Genomic DNA, 23735 nt, shown 5'->3' on the forward strand with positions numbered 1-23735 from the left:
GTTACTGGTGTGCAACACACAGCTGGAGTGACCCGTGCGTGACAGCGGGTGGCTGCTGCATCGGGTTACTGGGGCACGATGCCACCTCTTTGCAGGGCTTGCAGCGCTGTGACGCACCACTGCAGCAGCTGCACCCTTCTTGGGGCCCAGTGTGGGATGGCTGGCGCCGGACCACTGATGCGAGGGTCAGGTGTACGGCTGCTGTCCCAGTGTCGGGCTACTGGGGTGCAGGGCTGCCGGGGTGTGTGGTTCCCGCTGGCCCCACGCACTGGCCGGGTCACGGGTGGGCGGTGCGCGCTCGCCGGCGCCCGGCCCTTTGCAGTCGGTGCCTGGGCGCGACGGGCCGGGGCGGCGCCGGCAGCGGGGCCGGGCTGGAGCCGGCAAAGGGCTGGAGCCGGGGCCGCGTAGCGTCGTGAGCGGGACCCGGCTGGAGCCGGGGCCGCGCCGGGAGCGAGCAGCGCAGGTGAGCGCCGAGCTGGGGCCGGGGGAACGCGGCCGGGGCCGGGAGCGGGGCCCGGGGCAGGAGCCGCCGCCGCGCTGGGGCCACGGACGCTGCGCATCCCCCGCCGCGGCCCCGGCAGTCTCGGCCCGGTTCCCGCGGATGCCGAGTACGCGTTCGGCTCCGGCGGAGGCTCGCTCGGTCCTGCGTCTCTGTGCTGCTTGCAGCGGATCCGCCGGGGCTCCGTGAGCTTCTCAAGGCAAGGCGTTTCTGCTCTATGCTCTATGGACCCGAGTGTTGTAAGGCTCGGCAGCCGGCAAGGCGGATGGAGATTGATCCGCTTTGGGGCCAGCCCTTGCCGTGTCTTCCCCCGCAGCGATTGAGGTGCTGGCAGCCGGGCTCCTCACGGGTTCCGGCGGGTGATGGCAGCGGTCGGCCTTTTCTTGCCCAGGAATTGGAAGGTAGTCACTCGTGTCATCTGCTGATGAACCCCCACGGGGTGCTGGAGGGGTCTTGTCCTTGCCTTTACCCGGGAGGTTTGGATCCTGGAACCTTATGACTGCGATTAAAGTCACCCAGCTTCCTGGGTGCTTGGCAACATCTGGCTATCTGTACCTTTGGAGTTGTGCTGCCCAGGGTAGTTGCTAACAGTGGTGTATGTTTCTCTGGTGGGTTAGCTTTGGGCTGTAGGTTTTGGCAGGGCATCATGAAGTCCTTCAAGAGCACGGTGGGCTGTACATGTTCAAGATGAGAACCTGGAAATAAAAAGTTGAATGTGGTTTGGGAGGGTCACTAGAAATGCAGTGGCTTGGTTTTTGTTTTCATCAGCAAGATGCATGTGGGTTTCTGCAACTGCCCACTCATGGGAGCAGTTGAAAAAGATTAATTTCAGCAATTTCTTCAGCTGGATGCTTTTATTTATCCCAACTTCCTCCAACTCCCAGGCTGTGTCCGTTGTTAGCAGTAATACCAGCAAGATACAAATCACTGTGCCAGCACTTAAGAATTGTGCTGTCCTTCATGAGATACTCTTGTGCACATGAGAAAACTGGTACACAGAGGAGTCAGTCTGAAGTTAGGCACCACCAAACAGCTGTCAGGGTTGGGAATGGAACTTGGCAAGTTTTCAGTTTTCACTCTCTTGCTTTCACCCCTAAATACATTGTTTCCCACTGGATGCTTCCTCAGACGGCTCTGAAAGCGTGGTTGACTGACTGTGAATTTGCCTGAAAGGCTGTTTGAAAGTTTTCCCCAGAGAAAGGTTCTCATGCTTTTCTTACTGCTTGGTGTTCCTCTCTCTCTGCAGTGATACTGTTTTACTTTCAGAACGAGGTATGGCTTTACAGCTCCATTTCTCTTGTTACTTTACCTGAGTTCCTCTCTCCTCTCCCTCCCTCTGGCTGTTATTTGTGGTTGGATCTAAGCTCCTGCTGAGTTGGAGTGATGGTGTATCACTGATGCTCTTTCCCTGGTAGCTCTGCAGCTGGGAGCCCCACGGAACTGCAGCCTGTTGTTATCACTGTGTGTACATTCTGCTTTCCTATCTCTTCCCTTACTGACAACCCCTTTCATCATCAGCCCTGCACACAAACAAGGTTAGCTCCAGTTCAGATTACATTAGTGTAGTTCTGCTTCCCATTACTTTTCTCTGTGAGCCTGTTTTGGAGGGGGTTGTGTGCAAGGTGGGTATTGAGCGATGTAAATGCTCAAGGTAAAGGAGGCTTAGGAAATACAGGGAAAGACACAAGCTAAGGGATTCTTTGAATCCAGCAGTTGTCCAAAGCCTGAGTCTTTAGTTTCTACATGGCTAGAACACTCTTTGGAAGGTGGAAAAAGCCATGGTTCTCTGCTGACATCCTGATGCACAGAAGATGCAGGTTTATATCAGCTCCCCTGGTAGGGAAGGGGGTGCTAGGTAGTGTTTTGGAGGATTCAGTTTCATCCCTTCCCCAGGTACCCTGAGCAGATTCCATTGTGGACTGTACACATACATGTAATAGTTTGTGTAAGCAAAGAAAGGAGTAACAGTGATTAATCAGGCCTTAGAACTCTCTTAATAAAGGGCATTATCAAACCAGTGCAACTGTGTGTCTGCTGTCTAGAGCTGGATGAACAATGAACTGCTGTTGGAAGAATGAATGAATCAGTGCAGGGGGTTGTGTGGCAGGATATGAGAGATCAAATCTGTCCTCCAAGATGATGCTAGCAGGTATTTGGAAGGCAACAAAGCCATTCTTCTGGCATAAAGGCTGCTGCCAGCTGAATGCCCAGGCTCAGAGTCACTCTTGGCAGCCTGTGGGGCATGGCTGCAAGTTGTCAGCCCAGCTTGTCATGGATCCTGTAGGCTGGCCAGAGTGTTCGATCTGATCTGCTACAGTGAAGGTCTCTGCCCAGCTGGGGTGAATGGGGCACCACAGCAGACACTTGCACCTCTGCAGGCTGGCAGTCCCTCAGGCTGTGTTTCTAGCACCTCTCACCAGTGTGTGTTCATATCCAGATGAGTAAAGAGCCAGGTGGTCAATACTTGTCAGCAGGCAGAGCTGCAAAGGTCAGTCTTACTGTGAGCTTCTTTAGTTTGCATTCTCATCACAGGACTAGGGTCTGAATCAGGATTTTTTTGTTATGCCACAAGGGAGGCAGATGCAGCACGTTATTTTGTGTGATTAAGTGGCTGGCACTTGGGTCTGAGTATCTACCTAGCCCTGGAAGAAGGAACTCCCCTGCGTGACTCCCACATACAGGCACAGTTCACATGCTTAGGGGAGTTTTCCCAGCCTGTTCTTGGAGGGGAATTTGTGGGTTAATTTCACTGCCTGTCAATAGCTAAATGACTTGCCCACAGTGTACAATAGTCCTGTTTTACCCCCATCAAACAACCACTTTTAGAACACTCACTGAAATGGATCTCTGCCTGTGAAATCTTAGGCTTGGTTCAGATCTGCCAGATGTGTTGGTTGTGGTGAAGGCACATCAAGCACCTGTGCAGGTGAAAATTTTCATGGTCTCCTCCCCAGCAAAGTTGATGCCTGCAATAAAAGTGGCTTCCAGCTGTCTCCCACACAACACACATCACCCCTGAGCTCTGTGCCACTTGTTTCTTATAAATTTACAAGGTATTTTTGTAGCTCTGGGGTTTGGTAATAGTGTCATCTGTGGGCGTTGGAGCTTCCGTGTCTGTCTGATGCTGCAGCCTCAGAGGTTTGTGGAACACTGCTCCATGTGTGAGTTTGCAAGCTTGCTGCTTTTTCCTCCCTTTCAATAGCTGTTGTATGTTGTAAACACCAGAGCTGTGGTTGGTAAGCTTCAGAAGAGGAGGTTTGTGTGTCTTATGTTTACTTCTGGGTTGATACATAGCCACTGGCTGATTCCAGCTGTGTCTGTCACCATCTGTATAAATTTACCTTTATGCAAAACTATTCCTCAGGGGGTGTGAACTCAAAATGTGTTGGTTAGATAGCACCCAGTGACGCTGGGGTTTATGTCCTGGCAGGCTAGTGCATGGACAAGTCCCATGTGCACATCAGCTCTGCCTTGCCTGTCTCTCCTCTTTGGAGAGATGCACATTTATGACCTTTGCATTGATTGATTAATCACAGAATGATTTGGGTTGGAAAGGACTTTAAAGGTCATCTAGTTCCAACCACCCTGCCGTGGGCAGGGGCACCTTCCAGCAGACCAGGTTGCTCAAGGCCTTGTCCCAGCTGGCTTTGAACACCTCCAGGGAGGGGGCACCCAATAATGCAAGAGGGTGAATCAGTCTGTAGCTTTTCTGCAGATGAATGAGCTCAGGTAAAGAGAGGAGAGGAAACTAAGGAGTTGCCTTCATCTGAAACCTGGAGTTTTGTCTCATGATTATTTTGGTCCAGATGGTACATACCATGGGGCAGGTTTTTAGGTCAGGCTTGTGTACAAGCAATCCAGGAGGAAAACTGCTGCCTGAGATGGATGAGGAGGTATTTGAGACCCTGTGGTTTCCTCAAATTTCTGTCCATTTCTCTAGTTCAGGGGATACCTGAAGTTCACAGAGCAATATACTTAGCCCTCACAAGGGCCAAGTCTTTACCTTGTGTCTACGTGTCACTGTGACTTGGTTGGCCACCCAAACAGATCAGCTGGCTGAGGTGTATTTCTCTGTGTGCACCAGCTATAGACTGAGCTTTGTGTTCTGGTTGTCTGTTCTGTTGCTTGGGCAGCAGTGTACCTGCCTTGCACTTGAAATGAGGGTTGGAAGGTTGTGGGAGTTGTGGAGGAAGCAGCATTGTAGGAAGATGTAGGTGGGGGAACGTGGAAGGGTTCTAGCAAAGTATTTTGTGGTATATTGCAGGAGGAAGGAATAAGGGCCGGGGGTGTCGTATGGTAGCAAGTGGGTGGCAGTAAGCTGGAGTCTCTGATAGCTTCTGTACCTGCTTGAGGTTGGTTCTGTGGCTTTGCATCCCACAGAAACACAAACTTTTGTCTCACCCTTGCTTGGCCTAGCTCTGAGAAGTGTGCAGGTTGTGCAGCAGAGTAATTTCTGTCCAACGTGGATTGATTAACTTGAAGCTCAGGCTAGCAGGTCAGGACACTACCATCACATGGGATTTTCAGCAATAATCTGTCTGCCCACCAGGGTGAAAGTCTGAGGTGATGCTGGGGCTTCTAAAAATCAACAGCTGTCAGAGGGAATCCTTATAAAGACTGCTGCAGTGAAGTGTCTCTCAGACAACCCTGGTAGCATAAACCCTTCTCAAAAGGAGCGATGCTGCATTTGGCTGTTCACAAAGGGTGGAACGACCCTGAGAAAAGGGAACTGTAACTCACCCAGATAGTGCAAACAAGGTTACAGCCTGGAGAAGTCTCTCCCAGTTTCCCAGGACAAAAGGGAAAATGACAGTGGGGTGGTGCAGAGTAAAAACTGTCACACTGAATCAGATGTAAGGTCCAGCTAGTGGAGCATTCTGGATTTAGCAATGGAAGGGAGAGAGGATTGATGAAGTGTTGGAGAGAGTGCAAGACCAGAGTTACTGTGAGACACATCCATCCTAGGCTCTGTTGGAGAAATCCCTCTACACTGGGAGATCATCAGTGAGTTTGGGAAGACATAAGGTACTGTGCAACTCAAACTTGACATTGTAATGCTGATAGCTTTGGTAGGTGCTTCATGTCTGTTGGGATGTGACACCAGCTAGAAATCCTCAGCAGACAGAGGCACTTCAGCCATTGTTGTGTCTTCCATCTCTGCTGGTCAGTAGGGTGGTGATAGTTGGCTGCTTTTGTTGCCTTTGGGAGAGGCTGAGGTAGCTGATACTCTAGAAACTGGCAGGGTTTGTTGTTAATGGGCAGGAGAGGAGGCCAGCTTGTTTTGCTTTATTCAAACTTGTGAACCTTGTCTCCTCCCCCTTTCTCTTCCCTCCCTCTTGAGGCACATGGGGTTGTGGTCTCTGTATCCGGTCTCTGTGCGCTGAGGAAGCAGGACAGATAAAACACAACTCATACTTCTGGGAATCCTCACCTCGCTGCTGCTGGGGAAGTGGTGTGCTCCCAGGCACTGCCAGATAAGATGCTGGGCTCCTTGTCATGCTGAGTGTAGGACTGGCTCATGAGAAGCTGCCAGCAGGACTTCATGATTTGGGAGACCTAGTCTTCAGCAGCATGTTGCTCAGCCTCTTCCTAAGTTTGTACGTTGTCTGACAGCTGCAAAGCCACATTTCAAGTTGTGAATGAGCAAATTTTTTGCTGGTTTCGTGGGTTGAGGACAAGTGGTACTGATAGAGCTGCTCAGGGCACGTGCAGGGCTGGATTTGGAACCAGCAACAGGGCAGACTGGTAGGAGGCTGAAGCCACAGCTTCCCCAGCAGCTGTGAGCCACAGCTAGGTGAGCACCCTCCAGGCTGCGCTACTGGCACGTGTCTCTGCTGACCTGGTGGAAGGACTTTGGTAAGTGAGAGGGAATTCAGGTGGGCTGGTTTCTCTGCTGAGGTGGTTGAAGGGAGTTGGAGCCACTTTTCTCTCACTAGGAGCTAATGGGAACAGTTCCAAGTTCTTGGGGACCCCACACTCTGCTGTCTGTCATCTGTGAAGAAAACTGGAGTTTTATACTGCTGTAGTACTTTGCTTGTAGACAAATCACAGAATGTTAGGGGTTGGAAGGGACCTCTGGAGATTTAGTCCAACCCCCTTGCCAGACAAAGATCACCCAGAGCAGGTTGCACAGGATGGTGTCCAGGCAGGTTTGGAATGACAAATGGATGGAGCATGAGGGTTTCTCTGCTTTTGATGTTTGTGTCTTTAAGAAAGGGAACTTACAACGAGCTTCTGCTGAATGCCTTTTGGTTTAGCTGTGCTTCCACACAGCACTTTGTACCTGATAGCCTTCAGATTCCTTTTCTTTGGATGTCCTGAGCATAAACTGTAGAGCCTGCCAAGTGAGAGGATGCCAATGGAATTAACAAACCTGTTTTCATAGAATCACAGAATTGTTTCAGTTGGAAAAGACCTTTGAGATCATCGAGTCCAACCAGTATCTGACTCTACACTTTTGATTGTCTCAGCCTTAGATTTCCTTTTATTCTGTAATTGTGAAGGGAGGGATATACAATGGAGTGTTATGTGTTTGTGTGTATAGAAATGCTTGTGTGCTCAGAGCCAATAACACCTCTTTCTCTCTCTTGCAGACTGGAACTGAGCCCTGGAAAAACAAGGTGGAGCTTGGAGCATGTGGCCTGAGGATTGCCTTACCAAGCCGGGGTAGGGATGGACTCATTGTTTCTGTTGGCTGCTTGGTCGTAGATGAGCTATGAGGACAAGTGCCTTTGTTCTCAAGAGAAGATAATGGTTTAATTTCTTTGTCCAGCACAGGTGTTCATCCCAGTATAGGAAAGATTAGGTTGTACTGAGGTAGAAGCAAATGCTATAGCAAGAACACCTGTGTGGTTTAAAGGCACTGGACTGGAAAGCTGGCTAAAGTGCATGTTTTCCTGGGTTGTGAGGATCTGCTAACCTTGCTTTCTTTGGGTTCTTTTGCACGTGAACTTTCTACAGAGCCCAGCACAGGTCTGAGGATATATTATGTAGTCAACAGCAACAGACACTTTGCCTTTTTTCTTGCAGGTGGTAGCTGAGAAGTGAGCAGGATGCCCCCAGGCATTTACTGCCCTACGGAATTCTGGTCCAAGGGGGAAAACCAAAACATCCAGGTGGACTTTCTACTGCCCACAGGCATATACTTAAACCTCTCTGTGTCCTGCAATGCCAGCTTGGGCACCATCAAGCAGGTAACAGCCTTATGCCAGTCTTTATGTGAAGTCTCCTGGAATGAGGAGTCTGTTCTTGGGGAGTACCTGAGGAAGCAGGTTGGATCTTAACTGCGTGCAAGTTTGGTTTCTTCTGTGTTGCTCTGAGGTGGTTGCTTGTGCTTCACTCTGAGAGCACCTCCTTTGTGACAGCCTCACAATCCACTACACCCATGTCTAGCCCCTGAGACTGCCAGAAACAGGGTGCTGGTGGCGTCAGGCTCAATTCTCTGGATGCCTGTCTGGCCTTGGTTGGAGAGAGTAACTATGGAGTGAGGGCAGATCTGAGATGGCCACCTAGGGCTTGTGGATTGTGTGAGAAGCAACCAGTGAGTGCAGGTCTAGGAATGGTGTGAGAAGGTTTGGCTGGGCATTGCCTTCACTGAATGGTGAGGTGGTGGGGTGATGGTAAGAGGAAGAGGAGGTTCTGCCAGTGCAGTGGTAGTTTCACCCTGCTGTTGTTCTGGCCCAGGTGGTGTGGAAGCATGCTCAGTATGAGCCCCTCTACCATATGCTCAGTGACCCCGACTCCTACGTCTTCACCTGCATCAACCAGACCGCGGAACAGCAAGAGCTGGAGGACGAGCAGCGGCGGCTGTGTGACATCCAACCCTTCCTGCCTGTGCTGCGGCTCGTGGCTCGAGAAGGAGACAGAGTCAAGAAGGTTATTAACTCCCAGATCAGCCTGCTCATTGGAAAAGGTCAGTTCTCCCAGCACTGCTCTCACCAGCAGTGTGCAGGCTGCTGGCTGTAGGGGGAAGGTGCTTCTGTCCCAGACAGCCTTGCTGTGTGTGGAATAGTGATGGAGCCCTGCTCACGCAGGTGGTGAGTTGGCAAGTTTGGTCTCTGGTGGGTCTGGTGAGGGAACTGTGTGTGCAGACACCAGAAGGATGATCTTGCCTGCTTGCAGAGGGCTGTGGTAATGGAGTGGGTGCAATTGTATGATAAGTGATTACCAGGAGCTTGGGCTGACTTCTCCTTTGGGCTGAATACTAAGCACATGTGCAGGGAGATTGTTTCACAGACACTTGGTTATCAAAGGATCATTTCCCCACTGGGTGCAGGTGCTCATTTTGCTTTTCTTTCTTACTCCCTGCTTAGGTCTGCATGAGTTTGACTCTGTGCAGGATCCAGAGGTGAACGATTTCCGCACCAAAATGTGCCAGTTCTGTGAGGAGAGGGCAGCAAAGCGGCAGCAGCTCAGCTGGGCAGCTTGGATGGAGTACAACTTTCCCTTGCAGCTGGAGCCTATGGCCAAAGGCCTTGGGACTGGCCCTCTGCATATCCCCACCAAGAACATTTTTGTCAACATCAAGTTTCAGTCTGGCGGGGTAAAGCACAAACTTTGCTGTGCTGATGTTTAACTGATTTGTGCTCTCCCTTTGGGAGCCTTTGGGCACTTGGAGACAGGACAGTGTGTGTGTGGACAGCGTTTCCACATGTCCAGTCTTCATTCTCCAGTCTTTTGCCTGTAGAGATGGTTGGGAGGGATCCTCTGAGCCTCCAATCAAGGGAGGGGACTTCCTGACCATGCATTGGGTGTACTGGTTAGCTGGTGGCTCAGGTTGCTGCTTGCATGTATGGGGGAAAGCTTTCTGGGTTTGGGTAGGAGAGGAGCACAGAATCCAACACATGCCTTTCATTTTGAAGCCCAAGAGCCTGCTCAGCTCCTGCTCAGCAAACACTGCTTGCTGGCATTGATTTGTGTGGCCCATGGGTCCCTGTTCTTGCCTGCTACCTTTGATTAGTGTTACTTTTGCATGTTGTGCCAGGGCATGAAGCAGGAGGGACAAGGGCCTTGCAGAGCAGTATGTTTGAGCATGGTGCCTTGCTGGTGGAATGACATTGGGAAGATTTTAATGACTAGCAAGCACATAAACTGGTGATTCTGCTTAAACTGGACTTGAAGTTCCTGATTTCCAGCCTTGTGCTTACACTGCTGAAACAAGCTGCTGCCCCATTTGGCAAGCATCCCTGTTCATTTGCCTGTGTGTGTCTGATTCTGTCTTCCTGTCACCTATTGGCAGCAGCAGGAATGTTGTTACCTATCTGCTGAGCTACTGCTATTCCTTGTGCCTGTTTCAGCCTTTTGCTGTCATTTGACAGTGTGTGCTGTGTTGTTGGGATTGCAGGAGAGCTTCACTTTCCAGATCTCCCCAAGGGAGTTCCCCATCACATTGATGAGCTGTGCTATCAAGAAGCAGGCTACTGTCTTCCGCCATGAGACAGTGGAGAACCCTGAGGACTACACCCTGCAGGTGAATGGGAAATGTGAATATCTCTATGGGAACTACCCCCTGTACCAGTTCCAGGTGAGCCTGTGTCTTGTTTTGTCAATGAGTCTGTTCCCATATGGCCTTCTCTTGGTGGGAGGGTGGACTGAGATGTGTTATCCTTCAGCCAGGATGCTGCTTAGGGCAAGGGGTGCTTCCAGGAACCTAACAGATCCTTATCTTTTGGGGGCATAGTGATCTAAGCCTGTCCCTGGGTACCAAGTGCTGTGTAAATGCATTTGTAGACTATAATTCTGTTTGCTTGCATGGTGAGCTGGGGGTTCTCTTCCTGAAAGCTGGACAAGTAATTCCATAGCCTGTATTCCTCTGGCAGGGAAAGCTGCTGCTGGGAGTGCTGAATCCCTCTGTGTTTTCTCTTAATGCAGCTATTTGAGTCTGATGAAATGCCAGCTATAAAAGGCACTTCATATTCTCAGTCCTGGCAACATGAGTCTAGTGAGTTGTAGGTTCATAAAGCAGGGGTTAATGTGTCCTCTCCTTTTTCTTTCCACCTGTTTCTGCTTCATCCAGTTCTGATTTGCCTGACTGTCTTTGGCTGCTTGGCTGTTTTACCCCTGCTGACTCTCTCCTCTTTGCAGTATATTCGCAGCTGCCTGCACCGTGGCCTCACGCCTCACCTGACCATGGTCCATTCCTCCACTATCATTGCTATGAGAGATGAGCAAACCAACTGCATTGCCAGCCCCCCAAAGATGGTTGCCAAGCCTCCCCCACTCCCTAAGAAAAAGGTAAAAGGGGACAGTGACCCAGCAGGGTCACCCTCAACTCATTCACTGATGGAGATGCTGATCTTGTCTGGGAAGAGCAGCTGCTTCTCCTTGCCTCTCTCAGGGACAGGTTCCTAACCAGGGTCTGCAAGCTGGGAATTTGCAGTCAGCCTTCCAGCTGCCTCCACAGCTTCCCTGGTTGTCACAGCCTTTGTGCTGCCCACCTGCACTGCAGTCATTGATTATTTGTTCTGAGCAAAAAGCACCTGATGAGAGATGAAGTTTAGGGCTGCGTTGAGAAGTCTGTTTCATGTGTTCCTGATCCCAACCCTTCTCTTTTTCTAGCCAAACTATGGTTCTCTCTGGTCTTTGGAGCAGTCTTTTTACATTGAGCTGGTGCAAGGCAGCAAGGTCAATGCAGATGAGAGAATGAAGGTATGTACTGACTCACTTTGGGGTTTTGGTTTTGTTTTGACTTTCCTAGTAGCATCTTCTTATTTGTGTGGTGAGGAGAGCAGAGGCTGACAGCTTGGTCTCACGTGATCCTTCATCATGCTTCATTCAGCCTTTGGGCAGTTTCTGAACTGCAGCACAACAGGAAGGGGAAGGGAACTTGCTAGCCAGCAGCTCAGCAATGCTTTCTTAGAAACATTCCCCTGCAAAGGTTTCTGAGCAGCAGACAGAGCTGCTGCCCTGTGGTAACATAGCTTGATAGCAGTGTGGAGAGGCAGGGAAGCCTGCAAAAACCAGAGGAGGGGAAATCCAGCTCTGAGAAGAGAGAATGGTGGAAGAGGTGGTGACTCGTAAAGTGAAGACAGGATGCAGCAAAGCCCTGGGATTTTTGAGGTCATGAAGGGGGAACAGGTGAATGAGAGAGGGAATAGTTGCTCTCAGGGAAAGGAAAGAGCCAGGGCAAGAATATATCATAGGCACAGATGTTCTGTTAGGCAAGGCTTGATAGAGGAACCGGCAGTGAAACAGCTCTGCCCAGTGCTTCGTCGCTTGCAGGGAGCTTCTTCTGGGGAAAACTCCTGTGGAGTAGTCAGCAATATTGGAACAGGGGCTAAAGCTGGGGGTGAGGCTGGCTTTTGGCTGTACAGTAATCTGGTAGGCTGCAAGAGGAGATGGCAGGAAAATGTGTACCCAGAGACAGGTCTGGATGGGCCCTGCACCGCAGCCTGTGCTGGGGCTCAGCTGTTGGCACATGCCTTTCTCCTGCAGTGTTCTCCCCTTTGGCAGAACCACTTGCCCAGGGGTCTGTCCTGCTTTTCCAGTGTGACAGCTTCCTGAGCTTCTGCAGCATCTCAGAGCAGGGTCTGGTGAATATTTTGTCTGGCTTTACTGGGTGAGACCTCTAAGACTCTTACCAATGGGTTGCCCAAGCCTTTTGCAGCAATTGAGCAGCTCTTTCAAGCCTGCTTGAAGGGAAAAGATTACAATGCCCTTACTGAAGCTGAGTAAAGAGGAGGGTTAAGGAACTTAATGTCTGAACAAATTGGTAAAGAGACAGTAGGGCATCCTGTCAGGGGAGTGGATGTCCTTCCCTTCCTCTTCTAGTCATGTCTTCAGCCTTGAACAAGGCCCTGGGGATTCATGGTGTTCTTTCTCCTTTCTCCTTCCCACAGCTGGTGGTGCAGGCGGGTCTCTTCCATGGCAATGAGATGCTGTGCAAGACAGTCTCAAGTTCTGAAGTGAATGTGTGCTCAGAGCCAGTGTGGAGGCAGAGGCTGGATTTTGACATCAACATCTGCGACCTTCCCCGCATGGCGCGGCTCTGCTTCGCGCTCTACGCTGTCATCGAGAAGGCCAAGAAGGCACGGTCCACCAAGAAGAAGTCTAAGAAAGCTGTAAGTAAAGCCAGGCTGGGGGCACAGGGCAGCATTCTGAGCCAGAAGCCCTTTGCTTTCAGAAGACTTTGCTAATAAAATTGCTTAGATCATGATGGCCAGAAACTGCTTCAATAGGAACAGGGAAGTGAGGAAAGGTTGTTCAGAAGCTGATGTCTTGCCCAGAGAGACCAATAAGAAACACAACTGGCATCTGAATGCACACAAAGAGGAACCACTTGTTGGTGTCTCTCTTGCTGTTACACAACTTCCTTGTTTTGTAGTTGAGGTTAGAGCATTTTCTGTGGTGCAACTTCTTTCTAGTAAAGTCTTTCATGCAAGCCCCCTGTGGAGCAAATGAACAGCTAAGAAGGGGGAAGAACATGAGGAATGGAAACACTGGTTACAGCAAAGCTTTAGGTGAGGTAAAATGAAAGTGCAGAATCTTCAAGATTACTGTTCAGATGCTGCAAACTGAGGGGAGAAGGTTACTTTTTTGGAGGCTCTTACCATTATGAGATCACTTTGGAAGCTCTTGTTTGGAGCTTCTGAATCAAATGCAGTGGCATTTCTCCTTTTCCGCACCTCTATTCCAAAACTTTTAGCCCATTCATAATTCAGTGACTAAAAGCAGAGCTAATTGCAGCCTTGAGTTGCTGGTTTGTATTTGTAATTGAATTGCTGGTTTCCCATTGCTGTATCTCATACATGACGTTTGGAGCCCCTTGCATGTGAAAGGTTTTCTTTATGAGCAACAAATGCATGTGTTCCTCTGCATATTATTGTGTCTGCATCCACAAACCCACTGTTGCCATGCTTTAAAGAGAGGTTTGGTCATGCCATCTTTACAGGAGCACAGAGAAATGTGGGGCTGATAAATGTGATCAGAGAAGACTTTAGTCATGGTTCTGTTAGCTCCTTTTGCCTGCTGGGTGGTTCACTGAGCTTTGTTGTGTGGGCATCAGTAGGGATCTCAGTGCATTAAAGAGCTGGCAGATCACAAGTCCTGCTTGTGTGGACCAGTTTCTGGGCTGGGGACTTCAGACTGGAAACATTTTGAAGCCAGGACCAGGATCAACATTTTTCTTGCTTTTTGTTTGTTTGTTTGGGTTTTTTTAAACTTAAGAATAGTAGAACTCCAACTCCTGCTGGAGGCCTTTGTTGGACAGAATATCTGATTGAGCCACAGGCTGCGTTTTTGTGGTCACACTGAAATAATGTTGAGTTTTGAAGCAGTCAGAAGGAAATCTCACTCTTCTGGTTGACACAAAAACACCAGCCTGGTTAGTTGAGCTGTTCAGAGGATCTTGTTCATTGTGTGTTCTGGTACTGGGGAAAGGTGGATGCGTTCTGGGGAGCCCTTCATGTACAAACCACAATATTAGCTGGACCTGAGCTCTGCAGGAAGGGATTTTTCCACAGGGTCAGCTGTGAGTGAGGTGCCCAGATGTCATTTAAAATGCTTGGTAAGAGGAGGGTACAGTCAGGGTGCCCCCTGGTTTGTAGGTTTTGATTGATAGTTTTTTACTTGCCTTGCTGACTGTGCTCAGAGGTTAATTACATGCATGTTGTTTGTCTGTGCAGACTGTCCAGAGCAGATAGTAAACGATTTAGTCCCAGCTACCACAAAAACAGGCATGCTTGCAGACTGGGATGAGTCAGAGGGTTAGTGTCACCCAGAGGGTTGGCTTCCAGTGTTTTTCTAAGTCATGCAGGAGGTATTTATGTCCTTACCATGCTGAATCGTTGCTTTGCTGGACCTGAATGGTCAAAAATCTTGCCTTGTGTTTTGGCAGGCTCTGTGCTGTGGTTTGCTGTCGCTGACTCTGTTAGAAAAGGTTATTGCTGGTGGTGGTGTTTTGTTTGGCTTTTCCCTGTGATCCAGAAGCTGATGTCTCAAATGGGATTTTACTGAAGACACTTAGCCTAATCAAATCAACTCAAAGCTTTATGAGGGGCCACTTGGAAAAGATTGATTTTGGCACGCTGGAGGAAAACGCTGGCTTTGCTCCCTCCTCTAAGGCCTTTGGTGCACATTTGGGGTGAGCCTCATGTTCTCTGGAAGGTCTCAGTGGAACAAGAGGATGTCTCCCTGTGGTTCCCTTCAAGTACTCGTTAGTGGGTGCATCTCACTGGAATTTTGCCTCATAGCTCCTTTGCAAGTCAGTTTCTGTGCTAGCTCATGTGTAAGGCTTGGTGTGTTCGGAGCAGCTGAGTGAAGTGCTGGTATTGCTGGAACTGTAGCATGAGGTAAACTGTTCCATTTGGGGAACCCGACAGCAGGAAATCTGAGGTCACTCATGGAATATGTCTGTCTGCTCTAGTGGCAGGGAACTGGGTTACAGCAGGGAGAGGAGTTTGCTTTCTTGGCCATGTCTCAGTCACTTTATTGCTGGAGTCTCCGACCTCCGAAATGAGACTGGGTTGGACTTGAGGGATTTATTTTGGGGTGTGTGGTGGAGGACTGGCAGCATGAAGTTGGATTTCTCTAGTTTGTGTTTATTGTTGTAGAAAGGAGCCAAGCCTTTTCTTCACATTATCAGATACATCTAGCACTTTGCCTGGTTCCTGAAGTTATGTCTTCCCTGTTTCAAAATTAAGGTGGTTCTCCTCAAACTGTGAAATGTGTGTCGCAGCTTCTTCAAATACCCTCAGGTCTAGAGCTGCAAGGCATTACCAGAAACCAAAGAGATTCTTCAGCTATGCAAAAGATTGGTGGGGAGTGTTTGGTGTCATTCAGCACTACCCAAAACCCCCCAGGTTTTGACAAATAACAGGATTTGATGCCATCTTGTACTCTGATTTCAGGAGAACTTAAAGTCAAGCTACCAGGGGTAGTTTATTTGCAGCACCTCCTTGGTGAGGGGGTGCCTACATACTCTTGAATGGGAAGTACCTGCCTGTAGCATTCTGAGTAGCACTTTGCAGACTTGGAAAAGATCAAGATTATAGAACTCCTTATTCCTACCTATTGTGAGGGCATTGCTTTACATGGGAATATCTCACTTCCTTGTTAATTCCTCTCTTCCCTTCTTCCAGCTTTTGCAGTCACAGTACCCAAATGAGCTTCTTCCTTTGCTTTTCAGGACTGTCCCATTGCCTGGGTGAATGTCATGCTCTTTGACTACAAGGACCAGCTGAAAACAGGGGAGTGCTGCTTGCACATGTGGTCCTCCTTTCCAGGTATGTCTGGAGATGGAGCTTCTGTATTGTGTCTTGTTACTAACACAAAGCCAGGAGACTCCCTGCATTCTGGCCAGTAGTTGTAGGAGGGGCTGTATTACTTCACATTGGCAGACCTGGTATGTTGTGATGGCATCTAGAGCCCTGCCAAGATGAAGGCCTTGTTTTGCTCAGCATTAGATGTATGACGTGAAAGGTTGCTGCTGTCGTGCATACTGCAGCTGGGAGAGGTCAGCAACATGAAGTGAGCTGCTCAGACTGAGGCCATGTCCAGTGATGGAGCTGGGAGCCATCTGCTCTGCTTTCTGCAGCAAAGCTTCATAGGGTTTGTGGTGATGGGTCGATGTACTTTGCTTTCCAGATGAGAAAGGGGAGCTGCTGAACCCCATGGGCACTGTACAGTGCAACCCCAACACAGAAAGTGCAGCAGCCTTGGTCATCTGCTTCCCCAGCGTTGCTCCACACCCTGTGTACTACCCCTCATTTGAACAGGTAGGGAGCATGGACACTTCTGGGGGGCACAGAAACTCCCTGGGCAGGAGCACCCAGTGCCACTGTCTCTTGGGCAGCTGTTGTCAGGGAGCACAAGCATACTGTTGCTCAGAATATTGACTTTTTTCTCTTAACTAATGGACCTTAGAATGAATGCTTCTTCAGGCTGTCAGTTCCTGAGGTGAAGCTGCTCTGAGATGAGCATTTGATTAAAAAATGGGTTTAGCTGAGCTGCCTTCCAACTGCAGGCAGCATTAGGCTCTATAGGAAGGAAGAGGAATAAAAGGGGAAATGAGTGAAAGTAGACAGCCTCCTCCCTTTCAGCGCAGAGCGGTAATGTGCTGTGTGGTGTGGGGATTTTCCATCTGTCATTGCAACTGGCCAGGCACTTGCAATGTGTGTGAGTGGAAGAAGAAATGTGCCTGTTACAGGGAAGAAAGGAGATCTGCTCTGCCAGGGACATACATGCACGCTCCCCATGCTGCATGTTCTGGCTCAGCAGTGTGAACAGATTGTGCTGGTGTGGAAGGTGGCCTGGGCAGTGCTGTCTGCTTGGCAAGCCCACACCAGCTCTAAGAATCTGGATTGGCTCCTCTTAGCCTGGAGCTGGGAGACCCAGAAGCTCTGCTCTCAAATGGTATGGGTGTGTAGGTGTGCCCTTTTTGGGGGGAAAGGACTCATCCCTTCATTCCTGTCACTGTCATGGAAGGGGCTCTATAGCTTACATCTCTGAGCAGAGGGGTCCTGCTGAGTACATTACCTACCCTTGGGCTGTGGGAGGTGTGATTCCCTTCTCCAGAGGTGGCAAATAACTGAAGTCTAATGCAGAATAAATGCCTGAAGTGGTGGTGAGCTGGAAGTAAATGAGAAGCCTTTCTCAGACTCTTTATTTGTGCCCTAGCTGCTGGAATTGGGGAGGAATGGAGAACAACCCCGTGCTGCACCAGAGGATCCTGAGGAGGTGAGTCTTCTGCCATCAGTTTTCCAGCTATGTGAGGCTATGTGCAAGCCTGCTTTCACAGATCAAGTTACATGTTTTCATCTTAACCCCCAGCCAGCTTTTTTCACCAAGCTGGGTCATGCCCCAGACCTACAGGCTCTCTCTGGGCTGACCAAGTCCTCTGAGTTGAAACTGAGCCTTGTGTATGCTCTTTCCTGTCATTCCCATGAGTAGAAGCAGCAGCTGAAGGAGATCCTGGAGCGCAGGAGCCACACTGAGCTGTATGAGCACGAGAAGGACCTGGTGTGGAAGATGAGGTACGATATCCGTGACCAGTACCCACAAGCTTTGGCCAAGCTGCTCATCATCACCAAATGGAACAAGCATGAAGATGTTGCCCAGGTGAGGATGCTGGGCTTGGCATCTAGGACCCCATTATGATCCATCTTTCAGTGTCTACATTCTTCCTGTGGTGTGGTTGAGAGGCCAGGTCTGGTTTAATTCATGGCAGGTTCAGGATCTGGATTGGTGATTTTTAACTGATAGTGAGAGACCAGCAGTGAATCTCTTCCACCAAGAGTATTAGACATCAGTTTGGGATGGTGTCTGTGCTGCTCATCCCTCCTTACTTCTAGAGCTCTGATAGGACCTTCTAAAGGTCCCTTCTTGGTCTACATCATTATGCTGCAGAAAAGTGCTCTCCTCAAAGAGCTTATCTGATTTTTGCCTGTGGTACAGCAAATGTAACCCTGCTGTGGACTTAGATGGCTTCTCCTGTCAGCCTTGCTAGAAAGTTTGCAGACACCAGGTCAAAAACCATCAGTCCAAACTTGCTCTGAGGCATCTATAAATAGTGACACTCCCCTCAAAAGGGAGCTGCTCTTCCATCAGTGGGATCTTACATCTATATCCACTGGCATAAAAACTGTCTCTTTCCTATTTCCCCCTCACAGATGATTTCCTTGCTTCAGACCTGGCCAGAGCTGCCTGTCCTGAATGCCTTGGAGCTGCTGGATTTTAGCTTTCCTGACCGTTACGTTGGTTCCTTTGCTATCAACTCCCTGAAGAAGCTGACGTAAGTGTTAGCCACGGGGAGAGGCAGAGCCCCTTCCTATTTCTGTGCGGGGCTGGGAACAAGGCCGACAGCCTTGTCGGTAACAGCTCTTGCAAGCACCTTTGTGGCAGTGCAGTGAACATTGTCTGCTCCTTTACCTTTCTGTCCACAGAGATCATGAATTGTTCCAGTACCTGCTGCAGCTCGTCCAGGTGCTTAAATATGAATCCTACTTAGACTGTGAATTAACCAAGTTCCTGCTGGACAGGGCATTATCCAACCGCAAGATTGGCCACTTCCTCTTCTGGCATCTGAGGTAGGGAGCAAACACTTAATGCTTTTCCTCAGTAGTAAGTGAAGCCAGCAGTCACTGGTTTCCTTGGAACAGAATAAACCAGGTTGGAAGAGACCTTCAAGATCATCGTGTCCAACCTATCATCCAACACCACCCAACCAACTAACCCATGCAACCAAGCACCCCATCAAGTCTCCTCCTGAACACCTCCAGTGATGGTGACTCCACCACCTCCCCGGGCAGCCCAAATCATTCTCTCTGTGTAAAACATGGTCTAGTCATGGGGTCTGTGTTGATAGGTTGGACTCGATGATCCTCGAGGTCCTTTCCAACCTAAGTGATACTGTGATACTGTGAAACTTCCTCCTGACCTCCAGCCTGAACCTTCCTTGGTGCTCTAGCAGGCACATTTGTGTGTATAGATGCCAGGGTATTTATTTACAGGCTGTTGGCTCTCCTTTAGCTGGTGGTGCCTTTCTAACTTGCTTGCTGTGATTACCCAAACCCTGGAACTGCTGCCTTTGACTTTGGGAGGCTGAAGGAGGGTTATTCCAGGGGAACACGACATCTCTGTTTGTTATTTTTCCTTCTGTTGCCGTCGTGGTGATGAGATTAGGTTCTATTTTCAGAATTTATATACACACACATACTGCCTGTGAGCTGAAATTTACTTTGGACATCCCTGGCCACCTGCCATTTCTGAGCCATAGGCTCTGAACTGTCCTTGCTTCTTAAGTAATGTTCTCAGGAGAGCTGTTAGAAATTTAGTCATCCAAAAGGATGTCTCATGACTTCAAGCAGTGGTTTTTCTACATCACCTTCTGGGGTGGGTGCATCTGTTTTCCCTCCCTAGTACATAGAATCTAAACAGCAGCTAACATTCTGCACCCTCCTCTTGCCTCTCCTCTCTCCTTGTGCTGGCATAAATAGGATGAATGAATTAGTCACTCACTGCAGTGAATCAGAATTGCTTTAACCTCCCTCCTTCCCCTAGGTCAGAAATGCATGTTCCTGCAGTTGCCTTGAGGTTTGGCCTGATCCTGGAGGCATACTGCAGAGGCAGCACCCACCATATGAAGGTTCTGATGAAACAGGTAAAAATTGCTTTTAGCCATAAGGTTAACTTCCCTCTTGCTTAGAGCTGGTTCTTAGCTGCTTTGCTTTCCTAGCCTCATGTTATCATTAATACATATATATATATTACAACCCCCATCTTTTAACTGCTATGTTGGTTTTGGCCTAGCCTGTTCAGAGCTGGAGTTCCCCATCACATGTGGCTTTGCTCATCCCTTACTCACCCACACGTGCCCTGAACTACACAGGGGATGGAGTTTAGTGGGAGCTGATCCCAACTGGCTGATTCAGTTGCTGTGTGGAAGTAATCCTGCTATTTACCCACTCCCTAATACATTTCTTTTGTCTTATCAAGTATCCCTGTACCCAGTTTGGAAGGGAGGGACTCATCTGACATCCATGATGTGCCCCCAGACCAGTGCTGCTTCTGGTTTGGAGAGACTGTGGCACTACTGCACTGCCAGGGCTCCCCAGAAGCACTGAAGAGAAGGGCTGTATGTCCTAGTGTCCCTTTTCTAGCCACTGCACCTCACTTCTTCCTTTGGTGCTTGCTAATGTGCATTATTCCTAGTGCAATCCATCTGTGCCCAGCAGAATATCCACCAGTTATGGCTCTCCCTCAAGCACAGGCTAAATTGGTTTTGTTGCAGTATGTGAAATTGCCAGAAGGCCACGAGAGGGGAAGAGACACAACCAAGGTTTATATTTCACAGTAGATTGTAAGAGTTGTTAAACTTTTCTCTAGGAGCTCTCTGTTTCATCCCTCCCTTGTTTTCAGGGAGAAGCACTCAACAAGATGAAAGCTCTGAATGACTTTGTTAAAGTGAGTTCTCAGAAGGCCACCAAGCCTCAAACCAAGGAGATGATGCATGTGTGCATGAAGCAAGAAACCTATCTTGAAGCACTTTCTCACCTCCAGTCCCCCTTGAACCCCAACATTATCCTCGCTGAAGTCTGGTAAGGCTGATTGCTGCATCTCTTAATTGGTGCTGCAGGCTCTGTGCAGCAGCAGAGCCAGGCTTCTGGTGACCCCAAGGGCCTCCTTTCTCATGGAAGTCACCAGATGCTGCTGAATGTGCACCTTAGATGACCACTGGTTTGAATAGGTGAAACCTTCATGGTATTACTTCTGCTTTCTCCAGTGTGGACCAGTGCACCTTTATGGACTCCAAGATGAAGCCTTTATGGATTGTGTTTAATAATGAAGAGACAGGTGGAGGGGGAGTGGGCATCATTTTTAAGAATGGAGATGGTAAGTCTTTAAAGGATATATTTTCATACTAGTCTCAAATATTTATTGTGGGGAGTGGCCTTCAATGCAGCCCATTAAATTGGTGTTTGAATGAGGACCATCAAAGTGTTAAGAGTTTTATAACATTAATCTGGAGATACAATAAACTCTCCTCTGTATTTCACTTGCTGGCCTCTCCATTAAGATCTTAGCACAGCAGCAGCTGGCTACCCTTGCACAGTAAAAAGAAACCTGATAGGAGGTCTGAAAGAGCTACAGCCACCCCAAGCTTTGTAGGGCTGGAGTGGCTGCTGCTCACTGTGTCCAGACAGATGCTTTCTGAAGTGCTACACTGACCACTCTAGGGAGAGCTTTGGTCAAGTGAAGCGTTCATGTCTCAGTGGAGGTGTCCAGTGTGGTGCCTTCAGACTGTTAACTGTTCCAGTAAATACTGCTGGGTGCTACTAGCTGGACCTGACCTAGAAGCCTGCTTCAGGGGCAGAACAAGAGCCACTTGCAAGAGCACAAGAGGAGGAGAGAACAGGAGATACTTATGGCCCTTTTTTCCTTTGTAATGCTGCTCAGATCTTCGTCAGGACATGCTGACTCTGCAGATGATCCAGCTGATGGACATCCTGTGGAAGCAGGAAGGCCTGGACTTGAGGTGAGTAACATGCACAGTTACCCTGCTGCAGTGATGGAGGCCATTTTGTCTGCAAGTTTGTTTTGTCCCCAGCAGGTCTGTTTAGTATTCTAGGAGCAGCCAGACAGGCTTTGTGGTACTGAGGAGCAGATATGGAGTAGATGTTAGAGGAACAGACAGGGGAAAACTTAAAAGTCAACACAACCCAGTTCCGGGCAAGATTTCAGTGGAAGGGTTTCTTTCATCTCTGCAGGATGACCCCTTATGGCTGCCTCTCCACAGGAGACAAGACTGGACTGATAGAGGTAGTGATGCATTCAGACACCATTGCCAACATCCAGCTGAACAAGAGCAACATGGTGGCCACAGCAGCCTTCAACAAGGATGCACTGCTGAACTGGCTGAAGTCCAAGAACCCAGGGCAAGTGGCTTCCCTTTGACTCAGTGCTGCTTTACTGCTTCCTTCCACCTAGAGAGGTTTTTTTTCTGCTTTGCCTAATTTTTCCCTTTGGTTGAGCATATCTGCATGCTGTCCAACAATCTCTGTGGCTGCTTCTCTGCCTGGCACACTTGAAGGCATCACATAGATCTGTAGCATCTATTTCTTGAGCAGAAATTGAGGTGTCTGGGTTAGTGTTTGCAAGCTTTTGGAGAGCTTAAGGTAGCACTGTCCACAGGCTGGATTCTAAACCCTGCTCTTACTATGGGTCCTGTAATTTTCTCCACAGGTAGTCAGCATGGTGGCAGCTGGGAAAGGGGCAGAAAGGGTAATGCAAAACTGGGGGGTGAAAAAAGCAGGCAACACCAAAGCTGTGTAGCTTGTGGGTTTACCAGGTAGAGAGTGAGCAGCAGTACATCAGAGTTCTGTGATGTAGGAGGACGCCAACAGGAATCGTTGCAGCAGCCTACTTTGTCTTTTGGGGCTGTGGAGATCTAGAAAGGAGTTAATTTAGTTGAGAGTGAACCATTTTTGCTGAGACTGTGGACACAACCTTACCCAGATCTCCAGTTACTGACAGTTGCTAATGCAGCTGTGGTTGTGCAGCCTGTGGAGAGCACTGCAGAAATTCAGACATGGATCCTGTACCTTCTCTTGCAGCTTTGCATGGGGGAAGCTATAAAAACAACTTCCCCAGTGGTGAAGTACTGGTGTTCTAAGTGTCCATGTTGTTCTCACCCTCTGCAGTGATGCCTTGGAACAAGCTATAGAGGAGTTCACTCTCTCCTGTGCTGGGTACTGCGTGGCCACCTACGTGCTGGGCATCGGCGACCGGCACAGCGACAACATCATGATCCGGGAGACTGGACAGGTAGGGGGACTCACTGGAAGAGGGGCATGAGAGCTCCTTAGCAAGGGACAGATACAGCCCAGAGCAGTCCTACTGCTAGGGCTGGGAGGTGAGGTAAATTCCTTGAGACAGACTGGACAAATACTCTTCAGTAGCTTCTGTCATGAAGAGGGTAAATATTTTTATACCTTGAATTGCAATTCCATCAGCATGGCTGCAATCAGCTGCTGCTCTTGACACCCACTTTGGAATGTCAGTGGAGCAATTCATCTCTCTCATACCTAAAATTGTGTGCAGATGCACACTCAAACATGTACTTATCAAATCTGAAGACTCACTTGGCTTCAGCAGAGCCCAACTCACTTGTAGTTGCTGGGTAAAATCCTCAGGCACTTACCCAAGCTGATACATTTATAGATTCCTCCTGGAAAAAACTGTTGGTTTATTTGTTGCACTTCAAAAGTGAATGCAAATGATCACCTTGTGATCATCAGTGTACTGTACTGAGTCCTGTGCTTCTCTGTTCCACAATAGCTGCCAGAGTTTGTATCTCATACACTATTTGGAAGACAAAGGACAAAACTAGGAAAATGAAAGCCTTTCCCTCAGCATTTTGTTAAAGGGAGAAGTCTGACCTAGCTTTCTTGTTTAAGCCTAAACCAACCCTGCACCGGGCAGTGCAAGTCAGTCTCCTGCAGGTCCAGTGAGGTCAGCTGGTTGGTTAGTTAATACTTGAAGTAAGAAACTTTCTGCTGATGTTTTGAGCCCCTTATCTCTCAGGTATGTGCAGCTGCCTGTCTGCAACTCTGTGTAGCAACCCTCCCTCTCCAGCTTATCCCCATAAATCAAGCAGTCAGAGAAACCTGGGAGTGTCTTTGGGGTCACAGCTGGGACAGGGACACTGCCACTTGCTAGTAAGAGAGCACTGTCCCTCTGGGCTGTGACTGGCAGCAGCCCTTCTTGGAGTGCCTTTTCTCCCCATGGGAAACTGCTGGGC

The 23735-nt window shown here is 49.1% G+C and overlaps 1 protein-coding gene across 3 annotated transcripts in view; it reads left to right on the forward strand.

Moving 5' to 3' along the window:
• The first annotated feature begins 254 nt into the window (after window positions 1-254).
• PIK3CD (phosphatidylinositol-4,5-bisphosphate 3-kinase catalytic subunit delta) overlaps window positions 255-23735 on the forward strand; it is a 30394-nt gene continuing 6913 nt past the window's right edge. The window contains exons 1-21 of one of the 3 annotated variants that reach the window (XM_068158353.1): window positions 255-463; window positions 7093-7165; window positions 7529-7692; window positions 8183-8411; window positions 8812-9041; window positions 9843-10022; window positions 10583-10732; window positions 11057-11146; window positions 12337-12558; window positions 15624-15720; window positions 16082-16212; window positions 17114-17173; window positions 17387-17554; window positions 18106-18227; window positions 18379-18522; window positions 19496-19595; window positions 20354-20532; window positions 20718-20827; window positions 21392-21470; window positions 21703-21870; window positions 22636-22759. In XM_068158353.1, the coding sequence (XP_068014454.1) occupies window positions 7552-7692; window positions 8183-8411; window positions 8812-9041; window positions 9843-10022; window positions 10583-10732; window positions 11057-11146; window positions 12337-12558; window positions 15624-15720; window positions 16082-16212; window positions 17114-17173; window positions 17387-17554; window positions 18106-18227; window positions 18379-18522; window positions 19496-19595; window positions 20354-20532; window positions 20718-20827; window positions 21392-21470; window positions 21703-21870; window positions 22636-22759 (2724 nt within the window). In that variant the 5' untranslated portion in view covers window positions 255-463; window positions 7093-7165; window positions 7529-7551. Of the gene's footprint in view, window positions 464-731; window positions 901-7092; window positions 7166-7528; window positions 7693-8182; window positions 8412-8811; window positions 9042-9842; window positions 10023-10582; window positions 10733-11056; window positions 11147-12336; window positions 12559-15623; window positions 15721-16081; window positions 16213-17113; window positions 17174-17386; window positions 17555-18105; window positions 18228-18378; window positions 18523-19495; window positions 19596-20353; window positions 20533-20717; window positions 20828-21391; window positions 21471-21702; window positions 21871-22635; window positions 22760-23735 lie in introns of those variants that run through there. The other 2 variants (XM_068158355.1, XM_068158354.1) reach the window with 2 other exon arrangements.

The sequence above is a fragment of the Melanerpes formicivorus genome, unplaced genomic scaffold (genome assembly GCF_026170545.1).
Source record: "Melanerpes formicivorus ecotype bairdi unplaced genomic scaffold, bMelFor1.0.p_v2 SCAF_39, whole genome shotgun sequence".
Classification (NCBI taxonomy): Eukaryota; Metazoa; Chordata; class Aves; order Piciformes; family Picidae; genus Melanerpes; species Melanerpes formicivorus.